Source organism: Aulonocara sp. 'chitande type north' Nkhata Bay, linkage group LG3 (assembly GCF_057382095.1).
Source record: "Aulonocara sp. 'chitande type north' Nkhata Bay isolate Kocher_YH1m ecotype deep benthic linkage group LG3, A_spYH_male_GT1.1, whole genome shotgun sequence".
In the NCBI taxonomy this organism is placed as follows: domain Eukaryota; kingdom Metazoa; phylum Chordata; class Actinopteri; order Cichliformes; family Cichlidae; genus Aulonocara; species Aulonocara sp. 'chitande type north' Nkhata Bay.
In genome coordinates, this window is record NC_141346.1 from 36,019,089 (window position 1) to 36,039,403 (window position 20,315).

Here is a 20,315-nt window from a genome sequence, read left to right on the forward strand (position 1 = left end):
TCGCACTTCTCCCCCTTCACAAAGAGCCGGTTCTCCAGAAGGCGTAGCAGGACCTGCCGGACATGGACCTTGTGCTCCTCGAGCGTCTTAGAAAAGACCAAGATGTCATCTAAGTACACAAACACACAACGGTTAACAAAATCACGAAGGACATCATTAACCATCGCCTGAAACACCGCGGGGGCGTTAGTCAGCCCAAACGGCATCACGAGATACTCAAAGTGGCCCCGATGCGTATTGAACGCGGTCTTCCACTCATCCCCCTCCCTGATGCGCACCAGGTGGTAAGCGTTGCGCAGATCCAGCTTGGTAAAGACGGTCATGCCCTGAAGCAGTTCAAAGGCGGAGAAAAGCAACGGCAAAGGGTATTTGTTCTTGACAGTGATCTGATTAAGGCCCCAAAAGTCAATACACGGCCGCAGCGAACCATCCTTCTTATCCACAAAAAAAAACCCAGCCGCGACAGGGGAAGAGGAGGGGCGAATCAACCCCGCCGCCAGCGACTCCGAGATGTAGCGCTCCATAGCATCCCTCTCAGGCCGGGAGAGGCTGTACAGGCGGCTAGACGGCAGCGGAGCTCCAGGAAGAAGATCGACGGCACAATCGTACAGGCGGTGCGGGGGAAGGGACCGCGCCCGATCCTTACAAAAAACATCCCGCAGATCATGATAAACCCGCGGAACCATCGAGAGGTCCGGGGCGTCCGACGGCGAGGCCGTGGGTGGGAGCGAAACGGGGGAAGCCGTAGCCCGGAGGCAGTTCATATGGCAGGCCACACTCCAACCTAGTACGGCACCCTTCTCCCAGTCGATATGCGGGTTGTGGAGGACAAGCCAGGGGTGACCCAGAACCAGCGGAGTGAGAGGAGCCTTAAACGAAAAAAAACAAATCCTTTCTGTGTGATTGCCAGAGAGAGATAATGAAAGGAATTCAGAAACATGAGTGATGTCAGGCAGGCGCTGGCCCGACAGTGCGTGAACGCGGAGGGGGCTCCAAGGCGATGTTCAGTTTGGCGGCGAGTGAGGTGTCAATAAAGTTCTGCTCAGCCCCAGAGTCAATGAGAACGGAGAGAGAATGAGAAACAGTCCGAACACGCAGAGTAGCCGGTAAAAGAAGTCTGGGGAGAGGGCTTTCACTCGACAGATCGCCCACCAGCACCCTCACGATCACTGGTGAGCGCGCCCTTTTGCCAGCGTTGGGCAGGAGGAGACAGAGTGGCCTTTACGGCTGCAGTAAACGCACTCACCGGAGGCAAGGCGGCGCTGGCGCTCCGCGGGCGACAGCCGCGAGCGCCCAAGCTGCATGGGCTCTTCCCCATCCCCGGCGTCGGCGTCACACAACCCATGGGCCGCAGTAGGGGTCCCACAAAAGTCCAGCTGCTGCCTTGTCCACAGAATCGTTTTACTATTATCAAATGAATTCTTTTCATTAAAATAATTCATTTTTATGGTGTCTCTGACTGCGCTCCCATGCTCCGATGTGCGCGCACCTGATCGTCCACCCGCATACACAAAACCAAAAGCGCATCCAGGGAGGAAGGTAGTTCTCGGAGCATAAGTTCATTCCTTATTTCCTCATTAATATTAGTGAGCAATGCACTTTTAAGGGCCTCTTCCCCCCATTTCGCCTGTTCAGCCAAGGTAGAAAAGTCAATAGAAAAATCAGCCATGCTGCGTTTACCTTGTTTAAGCGCAAGCAAGCGCTGGCCGGCGGTGGCAGTTGTGGCTTTCCTGTCAAACACACCTTTAAACTTAGTCAGAAAGTCAGAAAAGGTGATGTCCGGCTCCGCCTGAAGCGCAGCTTGAGCCCAGGTTAGAGCACGGTCCTGGAGTAACTGGACGATATAAGCGATTTTAGCACCATCAGTAGAAAAGGCTTGCGGTTGCTGGCGAAACTGAAGGGTACACTGAGTGAGAAAACCAGCACATTTATCAATCTCTCCCGTGAAAGCCCTGGGAGTAGGGAGGAATCTGTCAACGTGAACAGGTGAGGGAACAGGTGGCGCGACACTTACAGCTGGAACTGGCGCCTCCAACGGAGGAGCGGCGACCAGAGGAGCGGCCGGTAGCGGTGTTAGCTGAGCCACGGCCTGTGTGAGGTTCGCGAGCTCTGCTCGAAGGTGAATGAACATCTGCTCGTGGCGTGCCAGCATCGCGGCCAAAGTGGCGAGGGTGGGAGTCGAGACCGCTGGGTCTGCTGAATCCATTTCCGTGGCTGGATGATTCTGTCACGATCTGGTACAGGGATTCAACGCAGAGCGATAAGGTATCTCCAAGGTGTGGTTTATTTACAGTGCAGTGCAATATATGTACAGTGAAGGGATCCAAAAACTCCGGGGGGAATCACAGGGTAACTCGCTCACGTCTTCTCCGCTCACACTCACACACTTTCCCGTAGCAGGGAGGTCGCAGGTCCGGGGGGGGGAGATCTGAAGCAGACGAGAAGGCAGGTCACCAACAAATCACAAGTCACGGATATGAAGCACAAGAGCTGTGAGAACACTAACGTTAGGGGTACAATCATCCAGCGACGAGAGGATCTGTGTTCCAGCCTCAAATAGTGCTCCCGGTGATGATGGGTGAGTGTTGTCAGGTGTGTGTGTGGGCCAAGGGCGGGAGCCCACAGTGAGCTCCGCCCAGGCAGAGAGGGAGAAAACAGCAACAGCAATTGTAGCCTTGTGGGGCCGACCGGGCAGGCACGGAGACCATGACAGTTTTTTTGCAAAAAGATAACAATGTTAGCCTTTTCTGCAGCTATGGGGCATATATGGTATCACTCTTGGCTGGAAGCAGTGCTTAAACAATGGAAAAAACACAAACTTTGTCCAAAAACCTCTCATGTTTAGGTGTTTCCCACTTTTTCTTTGGTCATTTTAGCCTTTTTGGCCAGGGTGAAGGGAGTATCTGCCATCAAACAAGAAGACAGCCGCATGTAACTACGACGGCGTTTGCTAGTTCACCTTACATGAATTAATGTAATAACGTGGTTAGCCTACTCAATGTAAATTACACACGAACAACATTAAGCTACTCACGCAGAGAAGAACTGCTGCTGCTGCATCATCATCCTCATCATTTCTGCTACACTGGCAGGGCTAGGGGCCAGGACTCTCCTCTTCGGGTTCTTGCGGGATGTTACTAACTCCGGTCCGATGACAGGCATCACACCCATAGTAGGTACGGTGCATTTCTCGGCTTTAAAAAAAAATGCTATGCGTCGCCAGGTGTTTCATCAGAATCGCGGTGTTACCTCCTTTGCACAGTATCACCTTAAAGCACTTGTTGCAGGCTGCTGAGTTTGCATCTTTGGCTGTGAAGTACAGCCAGACTTTTGACCGCTTCGCCTTGGGCATTTTTAATCTGTAGTTCTGGGCCCTGTTTCAGGAAGCTGGTTTGGAAAACTCAGAGTGAAAAACGACACTCACGGTTGAGTAACCCCGAACTGTCCAACTCGGAATATTCGGTTTCAGAAAGGCTGATAACAATTAGTTCAGTCAACGCGGAGTTGCTTTAACCCCAAGTGAAGCGCGCGGACGAGGATACATAAAGCCCTGATAAGCGGAGCACAGATTAAGCGAGTCACCATGGAGACGGAGGGAAAGAAGGCGCGGTCAATGTATTTCACAGCGCTTGAGGCCGAAATTCTGATGGCAGTATATGCCGATAACATGCAAATTCCGCGGAAAAAAGTAACACAGCCACAGCTGCAAAAGAAAGGGAGCATGCATGGCAAAACATAGCCGACAGAGTCAATGCGTGAGTCTTAATATAAACATTGATCGAGGGATTTCCACCCATTTAACACGTTATTTTATCATATGTTATTTTATTTGTTATTTTATACATTTTATTTTGTGATGTGATGTGAGCGCAGGTGCAACCCAACAGGCCCCAAATGTGCCTGGCAGCAAGTAAAAATTAAATATAAAAATATAGTCCAAACAGGTGAGGTGTAATTGTATTATGAGCCATAGTGCTTGGTCTGTTTGTCCGATGTAAATCAATTGCAGTTAGAGGCTACATTAATTTTCTTTCTGTAAGCACTTATTGAAATTATCTGAGCACATTACAAGTACATATTTGCTTACTCTGTATGCTCAAATGTGGCCCGTTATAGCCAACAGAAAAAAAGCGGAGGCCCGAAAAACAGGTGGGGGTCCTCCACCACCACCACTCACAGAGGCTGAGCAGTTGGCCCTCAGCCAAAACAGTGGGCGCCCTGTGGCCGAAGGCATCTCTGCGGGGACATCCTCTGAGTCAATAACCCCGCAAGACACAAGTGCCTTCATAGGGGGTAAATTCAAAATAATACATGATGTGCATACATCCTTTCTTCACAGTCACCTTTGCAGTGCTACTCATTCATTTGATAAACTCTTTACCATAATGGATTATTTTGTAGTGAAGTTATTTTCCTACTGATTTTGCCTTGCCTCAGTCTTGGTTGTCTTTGAGAGCATAATGACAATGAAGTGTAAGGTGATTGGTATGTTTGTTAATTGCCATTTGGTCCCTTGTAAGTTATAAGTGACCTGTATAAACCTCATATTCTATCAGTTGATGGTGATGGTGTACTGCATCTGGTGCAGCCTCCTGTTGAGCCAGACCAACATGCAGTTGTGAGTAATACTCCACAGATTATATGAGTTTACAGTAGAACAGCAATGTTGTTTATTTCTTTACTACAGGAAAATAATGAAGAAACATTGACAGCTGTTACAGAGGAGGAAGCAACAGAGACACTTTATGAGGTTTACATCTTTTAATACTTTGTGTACAGGAAACACAGGCGACCAATAAAGCCAGTTGAACAAAAAATCTGTTTATTCTTCTTTCAACATGTTGAGGTGATGGGTCAAAAGAAATGATTGTGACATATGGTGTCTCTGACTGCGCTCCCATCTTGTATGTCCGTGGGAGGGTCAGGATGTTCATGGTTTGGATCACTGCTGATGTTTGGTTCAGAAGGACAGTGTTCTCCTCTAATTGTGGCAATGTTGTGAAGAATCACACATGCCACAATAATGTCACATGCCCTTTCTGGGGTGACCCTGAGTCTTTGCAGGCACTGGAACCGGGCCTTAAGCATTCCGATAGTCATTTCAATTCTGGCTCTTGTCCTGCAATTAGCCAGATTATATCGCTGCTGTGGGCCCGGTTCAGGGTCAGAGTAAGGGGTAAGCAAATAGGGTAAACATGGATACCCCCTATCACCAAGCAAGTAGCCAGTGAACTCTCCTAAGACAGAAGGGTACACTTCAGTTCAAATGTCCCTGAAGCAATTGGTCTTTATATATTTTAAAGTATTCTCAACTCACCATGTCCAAATTTTGTGCTCAGTGTACATTCACGGAATATTTGTGAATCATGGACAGAGCCTGGCCACTTGGCTTCCACATTTGTGATAATGTTGGCAGCATCACATATGATCTTCACAGTGCAGAGAACACAAATTAGCATCCATTACTATAATGAAATAATTTGTTAGTTTGACATGCTACAGGGAACTATGTACCTGCACATTAATGCTGTGGAAAGACTTCCTGTTCACATAGTCTCCTTCATTTACTGAAGGAGCAATGATTGGAATGTGAGTGCCATCTGTACAGCCAATCACGCCTGGGAACCCTGAAAATAAATGTGCAATTTAAGTAGTAGTTCAAGTATCACCACATCATACATTAAGTTTTGGTCATCCTGATACCTGCAATTTTGTGGCATCCCTCTTTGATAAATCTTGTGGGTCTGTGACCGGGGAACACCACAGACGAGTACAGGAGACGTTTCAGTGCAACTGTAACATTCCTGACTGCCCGACAGACGGTAGCCTTGGAAACGTGCTCAGCGTCACCAATATTATACAGAAAGCTCCCGTTTGCAAGAAACCGAAGTGCAATACAAATAATATGCAATGAACTGAGAGCATGTCCGCGATGTGTCACATGCGTAATATATGGCCTGAGGATGTTATCCAAATAAATTATAGATTGTGCTGAGAAACGGTAACGTTCACACAGGAAATCATCAGGAAATGATAAAATGTCCAAACGCGCTCTAATCACTCTCTGCGGAGAATTTGGGCTTCACGATCTACTGGCTCTTCAAGGAAGTGGCACGCCATGTCCGACACTTCCTACTGTCAGGTTTCCGACAAAGGGGCGGAGACAGTCAGGGTTAGTTGTAGTAAACCTGCTAGGGGGCAGGTTAGCTTCACGGAGTGTGTCGTCATAGTGACTCACTCAGGCTGCAGCTGAACTCGCTTTGTGAAACCGAAAACCCAGAGTTTTCGTTAACTCAGGGTATACTTACTCAGTTTTTCCACTAAACCGGCTTCCTGAAACAGGGCCCTGCTCTAAAAGAACGTGTGTACCTGGGCCAGCCTACTATCCTTGGAAAGGTAAAATGATTGGCTAGAATCTGAAGTGTATCACATCTCAGGAAAAAAAAAAAGCACCGAAATAAAGCACCGAAATGTAAGATAAGATAAGATGAGATAAGATAACTCTTTATTGTCATTGCACAGTCATACATAGTACAGTAGTACAATGAAATTGGAAAAACTGTCCTACGTTGGCACTACATATAACACAACACGACACGATATGACACATCACAACAATGTGCGCTGCTTTTCGGCCTGTTTATGTCAGAAATGGTGCCATGATAGCACCGGATACCAGTACCTATCTTGAACCTTGAACTGGTCACATGATAGGGTGAGGCAAGGTCTCTCCTGAAATCTCTGGTTAGAATTCCTGAATAAGTCGAAGTAAGTTGCCATTCACAATTTTTTTTTGTGGAACGCTTCCTCAACTCAGATCTCCCACTCTGAAAGTCTGAGCAGACCAGCGTACTCTGAGTTAACGATCCAAGATGGCGGCACTGAACATAAACAGGAGTAAAACTGTTATGGTTCGAGGTCGTTTGACCCAGCAGTTTGAGTTTTTTGTGTTTTTGTGATTTCTTTGTGTTGTGATCTTTTAGTTTTCTATTAGTTAGTATTGAGGTTAGACCTGGTTTTGCATCCAAGTTTAGTCATATTTCTGATCGATGTTTTCTTGTCGCTGTGTCATTCCCTGTTTCCTGTCTGAGTCATGTCTTCTGTGTTTGTTCCTTAGTCATGTCCGTGTCTCGTCTCCTTGTTCCCTTGCCACGTTCCCCTCGTACTTCCATGTCGCCTCTGTCAGTCTTGTATGTCCACGTGTGTTGTGTCCAGTCATGTCACTGTTTTCACCTCCCATTTCTGCTTCTATGTCCCCATGTCTGTTTCTTCCCTGGTTCAGGTGTCTTTTTCCATTTTTTCTGTTTTATTTTGACAGTATCACGTCCTGTGTTTGGTTTGTCTTCCTTGTGCGTCATTATGTTTATTGCAGTTGTGTTTCCCGTGTGTTCCACTTCCTTCGTCAGCCTCTTGTGTATTTTTGGTGTGAGTTTTCATTCGTTCGTTGGCAGGTCATCTTTTCACCATGTGCCATGTTTCTGTTCAGTCAAGTCTCAGGTATTCATGTCCATGTTAGCCACATTCAGGTTTCATGTTCACTGTGTCTAGTGTTAGTTTTCCCCAGTTTAGTTTACTGTTAACATCGTCCTAGTTTCTGTTTGCTTTTGTTTATATTGTTGATCCAGCCTAAAGTAAACGGCTTGTTTTTTGTTAAGTTCATTCCTGTCTCAACCGTCCGCTTTTGGGCTCGCGCCACTCTCCAGTCATCTGGCCACGACAAAGTCTGTACTGCCACTGTGGTGTATTTTTGACTCACTAAAAACGCCATGATTAGGTTTGAGCACCAATTAGTCAAAAAAACAAGTATTATGCTGCACTACTATTCATACCTGCGTGGCTCTAATTTACCAAGAACCAAAACAAATCCTGTTTCCTAGCTTTTTTTCTAACTCGGGAGTGACGTCACTCCCAATTTCCAACATCCGAGTTCAGAGGTGTCTGGAATGCAGCATAATGACCCAAACCTTTATTCACACCTTCGCTCATGTGATGACACATATGATTAGTATTGGGTCTACGAGCCTTTTTAAGAGACAACTCCCACTAAGGTTAAAATACTCTGGAGTCTCCACTGTTTGCCTCTAGAAGTGAAGAAGCCTCTTAAATGAGAGGTGACACGTCTTAAAGAAACTTAAAGAAGTTTAGTCACTTTCTTTCCAAACTCCTTAGATCACCATGAGATGGATGACTGAGAACCTACACAGACATTAAACATTAAGAAGGTTGCAGGTTTGAATCCACCAGCTGAGGATTTTTGTGTGGAGTTTGCATGTTCTCCTTGTCTGGGTTCTCTCCAGGTACTCTGGCTTCCTCACACAGTCAAAAGTCATATATTATTATGTTAACTAGTGATTCAGGTGATTGCAACTAGGTATAGATGCGAACATGAATGGTGGTCTGTCTCTCCATAACCTGTCTAAGTGGAACTCATCTTTCACACTATAAAAGTTATTATAGGCTCCGCCCACATTAGTCCAAAAAGACAACAGAGCAGTGAAAGCTTTAAAGTGTGGTAACTTTGCGATTGGCTAGTCCCCTCCATATAAGCATGCAGTGTACCTCAGTTTATCACTCAAAAAACAAGACAGTGGCCATTGTCAATATACAGTCTATAAAATCAATCTAAGTTAAAGCCTGCAAACACAGCCTCCATCCTTAATCCTGTCAAACACATTCTTACAAAGGTTATAATTAAGGTTTGGTGCAGTATCATCTGTCGTGGTCTGGGTGGTTTTCCACAGCATCGGCTCCTCCCCACTGGGTGGAGTCTTTGTTGTTCCTCACCTGATGGCAATCATACCAGCAGTATTTATGACCGGCGCACTCAACTGGTTTTCGCCAGATTATCTGCCAACTTTTGTCAGTTCTCGGCCTCATGTCCATTCCTTGGTGACTCCTCGTGTGTATTAACCGTATCTCCTCTGTTTTTCTCGTCAGCCTCTGAAACCCACCTACCAAGTTCTCCTGGATACCAGTTTGCTGCCGCCGGTAATCCCTCTCCGTTTTGGAACTGCCATTCTCTCCTGCCTGCCTCCCTGCATTGCATGCAGCACCCACCTGGACCTCTCCTGCCTCCCCCCTCCACACAACCCCCACCTGCAAGCTTGTAAGACAGCTCAGTGTACTATCCTTAGATTCACTCGCAACCCTCTGTGGGATTCCCCTGACTGCTCTCTCCTCTGTTTCAGTGCCCTGGCCTGCCACAGTTTCCCCTGCCCAGTACCTACACCCAGTTATCCCTGCCATCTAGTTATCATCACAGTATTTTCTCTCGCCTCAGACATCTATGTTCATTGATTCTAGTCTGCAATTTCTGTTAGCCTCTGAGCTTTGTAAAATAAAGTCTCTTTTCGTTACACCACACCTCTGGCCTCCGGTTTTTGATCTGCACTTGAGTCCATCCTATTTCCACGGGCCACTGCGCTATGACATCATCTACACATACAAACATGTTGACATCCGGGTGTTTTAGATTGTTTAACAGCAGGCGTGTTTCTTCTTCCCATCACTTTTGTGTTTGAAAGGTAAAATACATTAACATATAATTTCATGTTTTTAGCTTATTTGCAGCTTATACATTTTTGTGTTATACTGTGAGGAACTGACATGTTTGGAAGTTGCAGTAAGAAGAAAAACATGTCTGTATATGATGTTGTGGACAGAGAGAGTGATGGATGATTTTATGTATGTCAGAGATAAATGAACATTTACAGCACGTCCATGCAGAGACTCTGAAAGACATGAGCGTGAGAAACAAGCTTTTCACCGTTTCTCTTGATGCCCACATGCTTTATTTATCCTTTAGTCCAGCATGTGTCATCACCACAATAAAGCTACTTTTAACCTGTTTTCACACATTGTCATACCTGCACATTTCCACTTTGCTGTGTTGACTTTAAAGAAAATAAACCGCAGGCTTCATTTCCTCTTATGAGGTATCTGACTTGCAGAGGATAAAAATAAACCTGTTGGAGAAAAGACATAACCAACAACTATCTCTTACACATGTAGGCATCAAAGTCTGTTCAGAGGAAGAAAGACGTTATTCTGTATTGTCTTATTTACAGTTTGATCTTTTAGTTTTACTGCTTATTGCTTCTTAAATAAAACAGATCACTATATTAATTTAAAAAAAGATTTGCATTTATCAAAATAGTCTACAGTTTTCTCCACTCTGTACGAGTGCAATGTATGGTGTCCAAACAACCAAGTTAACCAGCAGAGTATGAGGGGGAAGCAGAGGGGCGGGGATCAGGAAGGTCAGGTGGTTATCAGGAGGATAGGAAAGAGCAAAAGGGTTGGGTATAATTTCTGGATTTCCATCATAAAAAAAATGTCCACCAGAAAAAGTCTCAACACGATGTAAGACAATGTCACACCAACAGGGGGCACTATAATCTGAACTTTAAAGCCATGTCTGCTGATTCAGAGCTTGAAAACAACGTTTAAATAAAGGAGATGAAAGAAAATAAAATTAGTAAAATACTAATACTAATAGATTCCTAATGTAATATGAATAATAATAAAAACAGAAAAGAGGCTCTTACACTTGGACTGTCTGCAGCGATACAACAAGAGCAGGAGAATAATAATGAGAGAGACTCCACAAACCAGTCCAACAATCAACCACACAGGAGATGAAGAGCTGTCAGCTCCTGACATGGTTACTGTAACAACAAATAGCAATTAATTATTAATAAATTATAATCTTATGAATAAATGCATTTATAAAATAGAGCCAAGTGACTTTGAGACTTAAATCAGACAATCTAATGTTCCTTCTCAGTCATTAAACTCATCTACAAAATCAATCAAATGTTTTGATCCTGCTCACCTTTAACTGACATCCAGCTCTGTGCTGACTCTCTTCCTGAGTACTGACACTTGTAGAAACCTTCATCAGACTTTGACACTGCAGAGATCTTCAGCTCCCCTCGGGGATCATTTTGAATAAGTTTGTCATTGTGATAGAAAAACACATTGGAAAGTATTTTTTGTGTTCTCAAACTGCAGCTCAGACTAACAGAAGCTCCCTCAGTCACAGGATGAACAGGACTCACCAGGATAGGACCATTACCATCATCTGTGACACAATCACACACAATTGTTTCAGTCACATCAGCTGCTGCACACTTTTAGAAAAAGCTGACAAACAATAATAAGAACAGATTGTACAAATGTTTTTCATCATGAAGATCTGATCTTGTGTATTTAAAAACTGCTGTATGTGTTTTATTTTTCCCACATGAAATGACTTCACATACAGCAAAGCTGGAACAAATGTTCATGTGATGTTTGAATCATTCAAATCCAAGTAGTAAATGTATAATAACATACTCTGTACAGTGATGTTGACTGCACTGCTGAACTCTCCTGATCCAGACTCACACCAGTACACTGCAGTATCTGACTTTGATGTGTTGATGTCACATGTGGATCCAGTCATTCTCCTACAGTCAGAGAGTCGGCCGTCCTCAGAGAACTTCCTCACTCTCCACTCAGTGGAGTTTCCCTCACAGGTCAGTGAGACAGAGTCAGAGGTGAAGTGTTGCACTCTGTCAGGACTCACTGTGAGAGACGCTGCTGAATGAACATCTGGAAACAACATGCAGTGAAGAGACAAAGCTCACAGATGTTAGCATTAAAAACTTCTGTGTGGTTCACAGGAGTCCTGATAGTCATGCAGCCAGATTTACAGACTTTCAAATTATCAACATGAAAATTAAAATTCCTCAAACTGACCTGCAGACAAGACAAACTTTGGTTGACTGTGATCAGTGTGATACTCTGGGTCTCCTCTTCCAGCTCTGCACACATATCCTGCTGTGTGTGTCTGTCCATGAATGATGTAGGAGTCCTGTGCAGTCCCACTGCCATCAGGTAGCAGCTCATAACTGGAGGATTTCTCTGATAGATCAGGAACAGCTTTATACCAGTAGAAGCTCCATCCTGCAGACGGATGTTCAACCTCACAGTTCAGAGTTACTGAGGCTCCAGGACTCAGCCATGATGGAGACACAGTGAGGACAGGACGGGGTTCATCTGTTCAACAAAGATTTTCTCTCAATCTTTCGTCTCTTAACTCTGAATTCAATGTCGCTAAAATGTTGACTCACAAATATTTATGATGAACTTTAAGAGTGAGACTATCTAAACATGTCAAATATCTCAACATGTACTAATAAAAACACATTTTTACAAACTGTTTCTATTTCCAGGTTAAATGAACTATGACTCTACTTACTGTCAGAAACTGTCAGTGTGACTGAATCACTCCACTCTGTTGTTTCATGCTGTGAACTTTTCATTCTGCCCTTACAGCGATAGTTTCCACTGTTGGATGATGAAGCAGATCTAATCCTGTATTCATTTTGATTTGGAGCTTTTATCATGCTGTTTGTTTCCCACTCATAATCCCACTCAGTGTCTCCTCCATGGATCTCACATCTGACAGTGATCGTCTCTCCTCTGTATATCTCAGACCAGTTTGGATACAGAGTCACAACAGGCCTGTTTGAGGCTGTTACTGTTCAAGAAAGTACAATAAAAACACATGAATGTCAAAAATGTTAATGCCTTTTGTTCTTCATCTTCCTCCTTAATCAGGAGTTTATTTGACTTTATGTTAAACTGACCAGTTTTCCCAATCCTGACTGACTGGCTGTCCTCTGTGTAGTAAACTGGGTTTCCTCTTCCTCCTCTGCACCTGTAGAGTCCTTCCTGTGAGACACTGATTTGTCCATTTGAGTGGAAAACTGCATCTTGTGTGGTCAGGGCTTCAGAGGATTTCTCATCTCTGTACCAGTAGTATTTCCATCCAGATGATGATGATGGGTTCACAGAGCAGGTCAGGGTCACACTGCCCCCTACTGGAACAGCTGTGTTATCAGCTCTCAGTTTGGCCTTTGGTTTATCTGCAGTTCAGTTTAGAAAAAGAACAAAAGTCAATGACTGAATCAAACCAGTTGAAATAACTTGGTGGAAATATGGAAATAATAAATATCACATAACTTTAATGGTGAAGCTGCAACAAACTGTACAACTATCACACAAACACAACACTAATCTTTCATATTTAATTTGCTGCATTTCTAAGTTAAAAACACACATGAGGAACAATCAGTGGATTTATTAATGTTTCTTAGTGGATGTGGTGGAGCAGCTGAGACAGATCCAGCATTTGTTCTGCATTTCATCTTTCATGTATTAGAGCTGCACAGCAGAGAAGTTACTCTCATATGTTTTGTTCTCTTCACTGTGAATAAAAAGCTGCTGTTCAGGTTTTTGTTGTTGGAATAAAAACTAAACATTTTACTGACCAACATGAAAGACAGTTATAAAGCTGTAAGAAAGAAGAAGTGCTTTTTCCTTATTTAGATACTCTGGATGAAAGATCTTACATGATACAGTCAGTGTGATGATATCACTCCACTCTGAGAAGAAATAGTCCCTTCTGCCCCGGCAGCTGTATCCTCCACTGTCAGACTCAGTAGCTCTGATGATTCTGTATTCATTGGATGTTGGAGGTGTGTTTAACTTGGCTGCTCTCCATTCATACGTCCACTGAGCTCCTTCACCTCCCTGAATCTCACATCTGACAGTGACTGTCTCACCGCTGTATATCTGAGTCCAGGATGGCTGCAGGGTCACAGTGGGCTTACTGGGAACTGTTCACAGACAAATATCCAGTTAGAGACAAAAAGAAACATGAAGATAAAAAAAAAAATAAGACGGAATAAATTCTTCTATTTGTCAGGAGTTGTTTCTAATATCAGGTTTAATAAACTCACCGTTGTTGAATGAAATTGTTAGCACAGAACACAAAATAACATCTCTCAGTTTGGCAGAAATAAAATTTTTAATCTCACGAGTTTCTCTAACTGTGACGTCACTGCTGTCCTCTGTGTAGTAAACTGGATCTCCTCTCCCTCCTCTGCAGTGGTACAGACCTCCTTGTGAGACACTAATAACTCTGTTTGCTTCATTTCCTCTCATGAGCTGAGCTTTAGAAGAGACTGAATCACGTCTGAACCAGTCAAACTTCCAGCCAGCAGAGCCCTCCACAGAGCAGCTCAGTGTCACACTGCCCCCTGCTGGTATGACTGAACTTTGTGCTGTCAGTGTGGCTCTGGGTTTACTTGCTGTTGAAGAAACAAAATAAGTAAAACATTAAAACATAATCAAGAATAAACTTGTTACAGTACTGATCACACTTTAAACATTCACTAATTAATTTATCTACAAACACAAACAGTAATTAGTAATCCTGCATGTAGGGATGGGAGTAGAGAACTGGATTACAGCATACAGGATGAGAGTGATGGTAAAGTGGAAACTGTTCTAGGACAGAAACAACTGCATTCAAATAATCACCTGTTAACACAACTTTGGCTCTTTAAAGCACAGCATGCTAACGCTAAGCTAGCCAAGAACCCTTAGTGACGTTAAAGCTGAGTGAATGCTGACCCCAGACCAGCACTGTGAGAAATGAGTTGTGATTTACAGTAAAGCTGCTGCTGAAATTCAACAGGTAACAAACTGATGAGCAGTCAGGCTGCAGCTCCGTTTCTACCTGTTCAAGTTTCTACTGTAAAATCACCATGACGACCGCTTTAAAGTCTCTTTGTGCTGATTTTGTGTAAGAACTTTTTTCTTTACTTTTTTCTAGTAATGATCCCAACAAAGAGGGGAAATACCTCCAACATGCACAAACATTTGACCTCACAGCCTCTAATCTGCATGAATGTCTTTGATATTCTGCTTAGAGATGGTGGCGACTCTCAAAGTGGAGCCAATGAGAATCAATAAATTCTTATCCATTCCCATCCCTACCTGCATGTGACACATTAGACTGTTTAACAAACTAAAGATTTCACTGATTTATCATTCTCTTATCAACCTGTCATCTCTGCACATTCCTCTTTAAATTGCTGATATTTTAAGAGCCTCCATGGTGTCTCTCCTTTCTGTTTGCACAGTGAGAAAAACTGTTGTCCTGAGCTGCCTGCAGACAGCTGGATCATTGTTGGAGTTTTCCTGTTAAGACAGGTGTAAACATGAAAACATGAAATGTCAGCATGAATCATGGTCCAACTCACATGAAACTGTCAGTCTGAAGGCATCACTCCATCCTGTTAAGAGATAGTCACTGCTACCCCGACATCTGTAGTCTCCACTGTGGGACACTGAAACTCTGCTGATCCTGTATTCACTGGATGTTGGAGGGCTGTTTGTGTTGGGTGCTGTCCATTCATATTTCCACACCTTTCCTTCACCTCCCTGAATCTCACATCTGAGAGTGATTGTCTCACCAGTGAATATCTGAGACCAGCTGTGCTGCAGTTTCACAGCAGCCAAAACTTTCCCTAACAAATAAACAGAAACATTAAAATGAAAAAATCACAACTTAATTGTTACTTCAGTTTAATCATGATGTTTCGTTTTATTTCACAACAAAATTTCAACCTCACCTTGTTTCTGAATTGTAACTGCAGCACTGTCCTCTGTGGAGAAAACTGGATCTCCTCTCCCTCCTCTGCAGTAATAGATGCCTCCTTCTGAAATACTGATCGTGTGCTCTGATGTTCCAGCTCCTATTTTCTGAGCTCCAGAAAACTCTGAATCACGTCTGAACCAGTCAAACTTCCAGCCAGCAGAGCCCTCCACAGAGCAGCTCAGTGTCACACTGCCCCCTGCTGGTATGACTGAACTTTGTGCTGTCAGTGTGGCTCTGGGTTTACTTGCTGTTGATGTTACAGGAAAGACAAACATCAGACTGTCAGTTGCTTCACGAAAAACTTTGTTACAATAAATAAAAGATTTTAAAGAGAAAGTAAAACATTCAAGAATCATTTTAGAAATATGCAATTTGTTGTTTTTTTCAGTAAGTGCTTAATAGTAATGATCAAACTTTACACATTCACTCAGTCATTTAGCTTCTAGCACCAAACAGAAAACATTTACCTGCATGTGACACATTAGACTGTCTTCATGCACAACTACACTACAGATTCCCTCTGATTTATTCTTCATCTATTCAAAGACAAATGTCACAAATACAAAGTACTTTATCCATGTTTAATCCATGGTCAGTTTGTTTGTGTCCTCTCTACTTTTCCCTTTAATAATAGTCTAAAATCACACTACACTGAACGGTGTCTGTTATTGTTCGAGCACCGTGACCATCGCTGACATGGTTCCAACATCAAGTTCATGTAGTTTTCTATGATCTTAAATGTAATTTTGAATAATGTAAACACCTTATTTACAGAGGAAAACTGAACAATCAGAGAGGCTGACAGACTCCAATGAAGTCTCCAATAAAATAAAACCACACAGGAGTCCTTTGAGTTTAATTCAGCTAAAGATGGAGTTTGTGTTCCTCGTGAGACCAAACTTGCCAAAATGTGAAAAACCTGTGGAGGGTCTTGTTTAACGCTGCCACTGCAGCTCGTCTAACATCTGATTGGTTACCATGTAGAGTAAGTCAGCACAGATCAATACTAGAAAATGGACTGCGATGAACTGGTGGTACTGTGGACGTGGGGCAGCCAGGTATCCCAGAATGCATTTCAATTCACAAGCAGCAATTATAGTGGTATAGAGTATAAGTAAAGTTTTAAAATACCCTGTTTGTCTGTCACCAAGTGTACTTTTTTAATCCATACTCATTTTGTTCGAGCCTATTTGCAAAAGTGCTTCAATGTTAGCTTGGCTAACTGTTAGCTGTTAGCTCTCGATGCCACAAAGCACGACTCCGGTCACACAGTTTAACACCCACACTGAGTGAACACTGGACATAATTCACTGAGGTTGTATCTGCGGGGTGATGTTTATTTCATTGATTTATTTAATGTTGATTAAATCAGTTTGACTCAGATTAAAGTTTCATAACTGCACAGTGTTACTGAAGTTTAATGTCTGACTGGAGCGCTTGTTGAACTGAAACATTCACTTGCTTTTTCTTTGATGTTTATATGTGTTACATGTTAATTTTGAATTAAAACTAACATTAAAATATTTTTATACAAGAAGAAAAGAAATAATTTCTACCCTGAGAAGAAACGTCTGAACCAGCATGTTGATGCTGTTCATGGACACTGAAGACTGCAGCCTGTCCACAAATGGTTAAATGATATGTTTTGTAATATAAACACAAACTGTCTGTTATCACGTTTGAAAGTTTACTAGAATAAAAAATAAATAAATTAACATCTGATTTGTGATTTTATTTAATAGGCAGATGACTAATTTTCCCAATTAAAGGTTAGATTAACACAATAAGTAATTTGAAATAATCTGAATGAAAGATCTTACATGATACAGTCAGTGTGATGATATCACTCCACTCTGAGAAGAAATAGTCCCTTCTGCCCCGGCAGCTGTATCCTCCACTGTCAGACTCAGTAGCTCTGATGATTCTGTATTCATTGGATGTTGGAGGTGTGTTTGACTTGGCTGCTCTCCATTCATACGTCCACTGAGCTCCTTCACCTCCCTGAATCTCACATCTGACAGTGACTGTCTCACCGCTGTATATCTGAGTCCAGGATGGCTGCAGGGTCACAGTGGGCTTACTGGGAACTGTTCACAGAAAAATATCCAGTTAGAGACAAATAGAAACATGAAGTCATTTTGAAGCCTGACTTTCTTTTTGCTATTGTTCAGAGGAGAAAGATTTACTGCATCCTGGTGACACTTTGACTTTAAATGAAGTTGTATTTAAAAATCAGTGTTTACATTTATTTACCGTGTGGTACACGTGTGTGGTGGCCCACTGGTGTATCTGACTCACACAGCCTGTTCTCCACACACTCCACATTTATAAAGTGATCTACAAATCCTAACATTACAGCAAACAGCTGCATTTTCCCTTTGAAGAACCACTTACTGCTACAGAGACAGGGAGTGAAGGTGGACAGTATATCCTTGTTTTTATGGCAACAAATTTACCTTGAAAGTGGTGCAACTGTGTATAATATGATTCACAAGCAGAAAGTAAGATTTACAGATGTGTGCAGTGATTTGTGTGCAACTTTTCAGGTCTCCAGTTCACACAAACTATTGTACAAATGTGTCGACACAAACCTGAGTAACTGCTGATCATTGAGGCACAAATTTTAACGTCTGGATTGTTTTTCAGATTTCTTTCTTTAAAATTCATCGTCCAGAATTCAGAGATGATAATAAATATACTTAATACAATACAAGATGTCTTAATAAGAAGAAGAGCTTTTTTACCTTTTAAGAACTTTTTAACAAAAACTTTAAAGAGGAGAAAAACAGCACAGGCCTGTGCAGGCCTACTTTAAATAAAGCATCATTCTGCAGGTCTGTTTGAGTTCAGAATAAGTAAATAAAATGTAGCTGTGGTCCAATAATTGTAAAATAAGAAGAATAATCATGAAAACTATTTGTATATAATTATGTCTTCAGTCCATTTCAATGAGCGATCATCTTCTGTTGTTTTCATGCAGCCACGGGCAGCCCTGAGTATAAAATACATCAGCTCAGGGTCGAAAACATAAAGATATTTATTGCACAATAACAGCATATCTGGTGATAATACACAGCTCACAACACCTTAAATACATGTGGACAAATCACCTGACACCACAGATCACGTCTCGTGCCCACGTGGGGTTTTGAGTCTAATTTAACTGCCAGCTTCACACAGATCCACAAATGTGAGCTGCTTTCAAGCCACAAATCATTGCTTGTTGATCATGTCGTGTGTGTTTGTCATACTTTCAACACAAATTTGTCTCCTTATGGAAAGCAGACTTTGTCGTGTTGACATGAGTGTCAGAACGGCAGGTTTATCTCCAGATCCACGGCTCTGACCCACGGAGACCTCTGGCTGATGCTCCGTGTTCTGAGTTTGGCTCGTAGCTGCTAACTAGCTTTCTGCTCTGGGTCAACTTATGGCAAAGTGCAGAGATGGAGGGAGGCGTGGGAAGGTCACAGCAGCACACTTTCTTCCTCTGGAGGCGGTGAACACAGTGAACAGCTGGATACTAACATGTGGCTCACAGCTGGGCCTGTCAGACTCTCTCTGGCTGCAGTAGCTGCTGCTATAAACACACTTTTCTTTTTCTCACTCTGTAAACTTCCTCCTGCAGATGTTGGGGATGTTGTGTGGGACTTTTATTTTTCATTTTTTCACCCAAAGCTTGCGGGAGCCACAGCTGAGGGGCGGAAGAGCCGCGGGTTACCGACCCTGATCTGATCTGATGTTAGCTGAGCTGTTGATGACCTCGGATAACAACATGTTCAGGATTAACCTTTATTTTTGTTTGTTTATTTGTTTGTTTAATGGCTCTGTGGCTTAATACACAGTCTTTCATGTCCACTTAAAGTCAGTTTAAGGTGAAGAAGCATTTAAAGAGAGAGGCCAAAAATATTTAATAAAACACAATTTAAAGACTAACAGCAGCTAATGAGCGATAAATATGCAGGTTTTTTTGGAGTTGATGCCACAATGTTTATTTTTACATTTGTATGAAACACATGAGAAACTTAAATAACAGAAAGTTTAAAACTCACAAGTCTCCACAACTGTGACGTCACTGCTGTCCTCTGTGTAGTAAACTGGATCTCCTCTCCCTCCTCTGCAGTGGTACAGACCTCCTTGTGAGACAATAATAACTGTTTTTCCTTCATTTCCTCTCATGAGCTGAGCTTTAGAAGAGACTGAATCACGTCTGAACCAGTCAAACTTCCAGCCAGCAGAGCCCTCCACAGAGCAGCTCAGTGTCACACTGCCCCCTGCTGGTAGGATTGAGCTTTGTGCTGTCAGTGTGGCTCTGGGTTTACTTGCTGTTGAAGAAACAAAACCATTAAACAAATTAAATCATCAACATGAATACATTTCTTACAGAAATAATCACACTTTAAACATTCACAGAGTAATTTATCTACAAACACAAAAATTAATTAGTTTCCCTGCATTTGACACATTAGACTGTTTAACAGACTAAAGATTTCACTGATTTATCATCCTCTTATCAAACTGTCATCTCTGTACGTTCCTCTTTAAACTGCTGATATTTTAAGAGCCTCCATGGTGTCTCTCCTTTCTGTTTGCACAGTGAGAAAAACTGTTGTCCTGAGCTGCCTGCAGACAGCTGGATCATTGTTGGAGTTTTCCTGTTAAGACAGATGTAAACATGAAAACATTAAATGTCAGCATGAAGCATGGTCCAACTCACATGAAACTGTCAGTCTGAAGGCATCACTCCATCCTGTTAAGAGATAGTCACTGCTACCCCGACATCTGTAGTCTCCACTGTGGGACACTGAAACTCTGCTGATCC

The 20,315-nt window shown here is 42.8% G+C and overlaps 1 protein-coding gene across 1 annotated transcript in view; it reads right to left on the reverse strand.

The window, feature by feature from the left end:
• Positions 1-6,813: 6,813 nt before the first annotated feature.
• LOC147335398 (Fc receptor-like protein 5) overlaps positions 6,814-20,315 on the reverse strand; it is a 28,483-nt gene continuing 14,981 nt past the window's right edge. Inside the window, exons 4-16 of the mRNA XM_086286062.1 lie at positions 19,546-19,818; positions 17,317-17,583; positions 15,471-15,743; positions 15,099-15,365; positions 13,869-14,141; positions 13,403-13,667; positions 12,636-12,919; positions 12,245-12,520; positions 11,743-12,042; positions 11,338-11,595; positions 10,836-11,083; positions 10,548-10,677; positions 6,814-6,881 (exon numbers count right to left, since the gene is read on the reverse strand). Of these exons, the coding sequence (XP_086142188.1) occupies positions 6,814-6,881; positions 10,548-10,677; positions 10,836-11,083; positions 11,338-11,595; positions 11,743-12,042; positions 12,245-12,520; positions 12,636-12,919; positions 13,403-13,667; positions 13,869-14,141; positions 15,099-15,365; positions 15,471-15,743; positions 17,317-17,583; positions 19,546-19,818 (3,182 nt within the window). The remainder of the gene's footprint in view (positions 6,882-10,547; positions 10,678-10,835; positions 11,084-11,337; positions 11,596-11,742; positions 12,043-12,244; positions 12,521-12,635; positions 12,920-13,402; positions 13,668-13,868; positions 14,142-15,098; positions 15,366-15,470; positions 15,744-17,316; positions 17,584-19,545; positions 19,819-20,315) is intronic.